Raw genomic sequence first — 3654 nt, 5'->3', positions numbered from 1 at the left:
AATATTGAAATTAGCTTGAATTCTTCATAACCTTTGAATAGTTGTTGACCCAACGGGTCACGGTGGTCTAGTAACTTCTAAATATATGAACTCATTCCACTTTAATTACATGGGCAACACTCTGGTGCATTAATAGCCAAGATGTTTATCTGAAGACTAGATTTTCTATCGAGAGAACACAGAAACATAAATCACATCTCTGTGAAAGAGCACCATTGTATATCAGCCTGTGAAGAAAATTAATGACAGATCATTAACTTTTGGTCAGTAATGAGTCCGATAATAAGCCCAATGTAAACTTAAAAAGTGGTAACAAAAGGTGAGTAATAATATTAATGATAAAGTGTTAAGTAAATGTTCTTGCCAAAGGTTATCCTTGAATTTCATGTGTCAGTAACCTCAAGTTTCTAGGCCCTGAGAACAAAGAATTATTGTGCAGAACTTGCAACCTGGAGTTTTTGCTAAGTGTAAACAACATGCTGCACAGCAGTAAGCAAGATAACATAAACAAAAGGTAGGTAGAAACCATAGTAAGTGAAGCTGTATCAAAAAGCCTCTACCAGCTTTCAGTCTGCCCCACAAGCTATAAACCTTCAGCCAGCCATGCCTTCTGCTCCACCTATGCAAGTCTCTGCAGTAAGTATAGTTTCTTCATCTGTAACTAAAGGATTGTTGTGTTTTAGCTCTTAAGTTCTTTAAAGGTACTGCAACTATATATGTTTATTGTTAACATAATGTTTGAGGACTTTGGTGATAATAAATGTTGTGTTTTCATTCAAAAAGCCTCTGACTTGTTTCTTATTCCCATGTAAGTTTGCTTGAGTTGGTAATCTGTGTGCAAAAACCAGATTGCATTCTTGGTATATTTGAATAAATACTATTTGTAATAAGTAACTTTCCCTCACTAGTCCATTACACTTCCAAAAATGCATAATATTTTGATAAACATAGAATGGACAGCTTAACTTAAATGTTCAGTGCAGGAATATTTTTTGAGGCCAACCCAAACACCAACTCCTAACTACATTAATAAGGAATGAATAAAAACAACTAGTACAATAAAGGATGCTCAGGTATACTGAAACAAAAGAAATAAAAATAAGCCAATAAACAAATTGTTAAGAATAAAAGGGATTATGAAAGTCTCAACTTAAAATATCACATTTGAATCTAAATACTCTATGCTTATATTAAATCAAATATAACAATAACAGCATGAGTTATTAAATGCAGATGCAGAAGATGCACAAATGTAACTCACCACAAGCTTCACTGCCAAAATCAGTGTCACTCTTTCTTTTTCAATTTTTTAATACAGAGTAACAACATACCATGGTGAAGTCACATGTATCTTATTTCTTTAAATGAAAGAAGGTTGATTAATTATACATGTAATAAAACATTAGTATTAGATCTATTATTATACTGCTTTAACACTACATTTTATATCTTGTCCCTAAGGAATTTTCAAGAATTAGAAGAGTGTATAATAATTATATTTGACTGTGATTCAGTCTGCACAAGCATTTATGCTGTGTTTTCTTTTTGTTTGTTCTGTAATAGACTGTGTTCTCTTAGATATGTTAACATTTTTCTTATCTGAAAATGCATTTCTGATAGATACTCACCTCTGTACACAGATATCTATTTTCCTCTTGATGTCACACATTTCTGCATAATGCCAGCCTTATGAAAACTCCCACCTAAATTTACACGTGTCCACACAAATTTGCACTACTACATGACGATGTATCATGCAGCAAAATCTTCCATCAATAGGAGTGCAACGCGCTACCTTGCACAAATCCTTCCTCTACATTCTCATTCTTTGATGAGGCAATAAAGAAAAGTGCACTGAGAAAGTGGAGAGTATGGGTGGGAATGTGTAAGGAGGTAAGTATCTATTGGAAATATATTTTCAAGTAAGGAAAATGTTAACTTCTGAAATGAATATTCACCTCCATACACAGTTAGTTAGAATCACATATTGAAATGGTGGAGTGACCAGTGCAAAGATTATCTGGATGAGTCTCCTTCTGAAAGTATCTAAAGGAAACCCATGGAGTGTGACACCCAATGGAAGGGGCTTCATAGGGACACAACCATGGGAGACTGCATCTCTTCTCATCCAGGGTATACTCTTCACTCATGTATGAGAAGAGAGGAAGCTAAAAGCCTGAAATGTGGTGTCACCCATTTAATACCCACTAGCAGTCCATTATCATGTGGTTGGATGGCAATAGCTTCTTTGATTTTTCTGTTTGGCATTTTCTTCTCTGTCTATTATTTTTGCATTTTAAAGTCTATTATAGGGTTGTTTTCCTGAATATGAAAAGCTATAGCTGATGTGTTTATAACACAGTTCTTAGTATCTCTTTGGTGTTCTTTGAACCTTATCTGTAATGGGCATTGTGTTTCCTCAATGTATTGTTTATTACACTCGCACTGAGTGCTATAAACCACTTTTTTTGGTAGAGGACTGAGAACTTTGTAAGACTGTTGCAAGTGTAAGAGGACTTAAGAAAACTATGTCAAAACAACTGCCAATAATTACTCAATACTGCATGGTCACCACTTATCAAAGACACAAAACATTATTTGTCATGATTTCAATGTAAAATTAAATCTTTAATTCTACAATGTATCATCTGATGTACAAACAATTTATTTTTCTGTATAATACCTATAATTGTATTTTGCTTATGTTTATTATAGTGAAGTAATAAATTTAAATTAAATGATCAACAAAAGTACTACAGATGGAAAGGTTGATGTTTTGAAAGACTTCCATCTTGCATCTTCAAAGTTCAAGTCAAAGTCTTTGAAAACATGGTATTTTCCATCTTAATTCTTATTTAAACATAAGGTTTACAGGGTTATCTGTTTTTGGGCTACATTCTACAGGCAACAATCAACAGAAAGAGAGGACTCAAGTTTAAAATTTGAAAAAGGCTAAATTTTTGTAAAGAAGGTTTTATTTATCTAACAGTGTTACTGTAACACTAACTATACAACAGACATTGTACTATACCCTATAGTGACATCAACACTGTCAGTGTCAATGTCATCAGACAAGTTTAGAATTAGAAATGTTGTGTAAACTAACATAGAGTACAATAAACTAAACGATATGTAGTTCTTTATGAAACAGATAATATCATCGTTATACGCTAACCTGATACAGATTTTCTCTTGGCTTCCAGTTATCTATATTTTGTAAATATTTGAAACTAGGGTTTTCCGGAACGCTTTCCCACACGTTTACAGCCATGATGTTTAGTTTAAAGTTTAAACCATGTGTTCTAATAAATGGCGTACAGCGTCCTCTATACCTAACTTTTTACATCAGAAAAATAACATTTCAGAATTTAATTTTACATCGTCAGACAAACTAATATCTTAAAATATGATCCCCCACCCCAATGGCTCAACAGTAAGTCTGAAGGCTTTTAACACTAAAAACCGGGTTTCGATACCCACAGTGAGCGCAGAACAGATAGCCCATTGAGTAGCTTTGAGATTAAAAACAAACAAAGGTAAAATATATGACATTAATATCCAATAAATATTAATTCAAAATTAGTTAAGAACAATTAAATGTTCGTAAGCCAATTCGTTTCGCACTATATGTACACCAAAAGCAAAAAATGACTT

The 3654-nt window shown here is 33.2% G+C and overlaps 1 protein-coding gene across 1 annotated transcript in view; it reads right to left on the bottom strand.

Annotated features, from left to right (window-relative positions):
- LOC111089021 (DNA-directed RNA polymerase I subunit RPA2-like) overlaps positions 1-3297 on the bottom strand; it is a gene marked incomplete at its 3' end in the record, with an annotated part of 46504 nt that extends 43207 nt beyond the window's left edge. The window contains exon 1 of the mRNA XM_022400636.1: positions 3176-3297. Within this exon, the coding sequence (XP_022256344.1) occupies positions 3176-3271 (96 nt within the window). The remainder of the gene's footprint in view (positions 1-3175) is intronic.
- Positions 3298-3654: the final 357 nt, after the last annotated feature.

The sequence above is a fragment of the Limulus polyphemus genome, unplaced genomic scaffold (genome assembly GCF_000517525.1).
Source record: "Limulus polyphemus unplaced genomic scaffold, Limulus_polyphemus-2.1.2 Scaffold5031, whole genome shotgun sequence".
In the NCBI taxonomy this organism is placed as follows: domain Eukaryota; kingdom Metazoa; phylum Arthropoda; class Merostomata; order Xiphosura; family Limulidae; genus Limulus; species Limulus polyphemus.
Note: the sequence above shows the minus strand (reverse complement) of the source record. Positions and strands in the feature narration are given on the sequence as shown.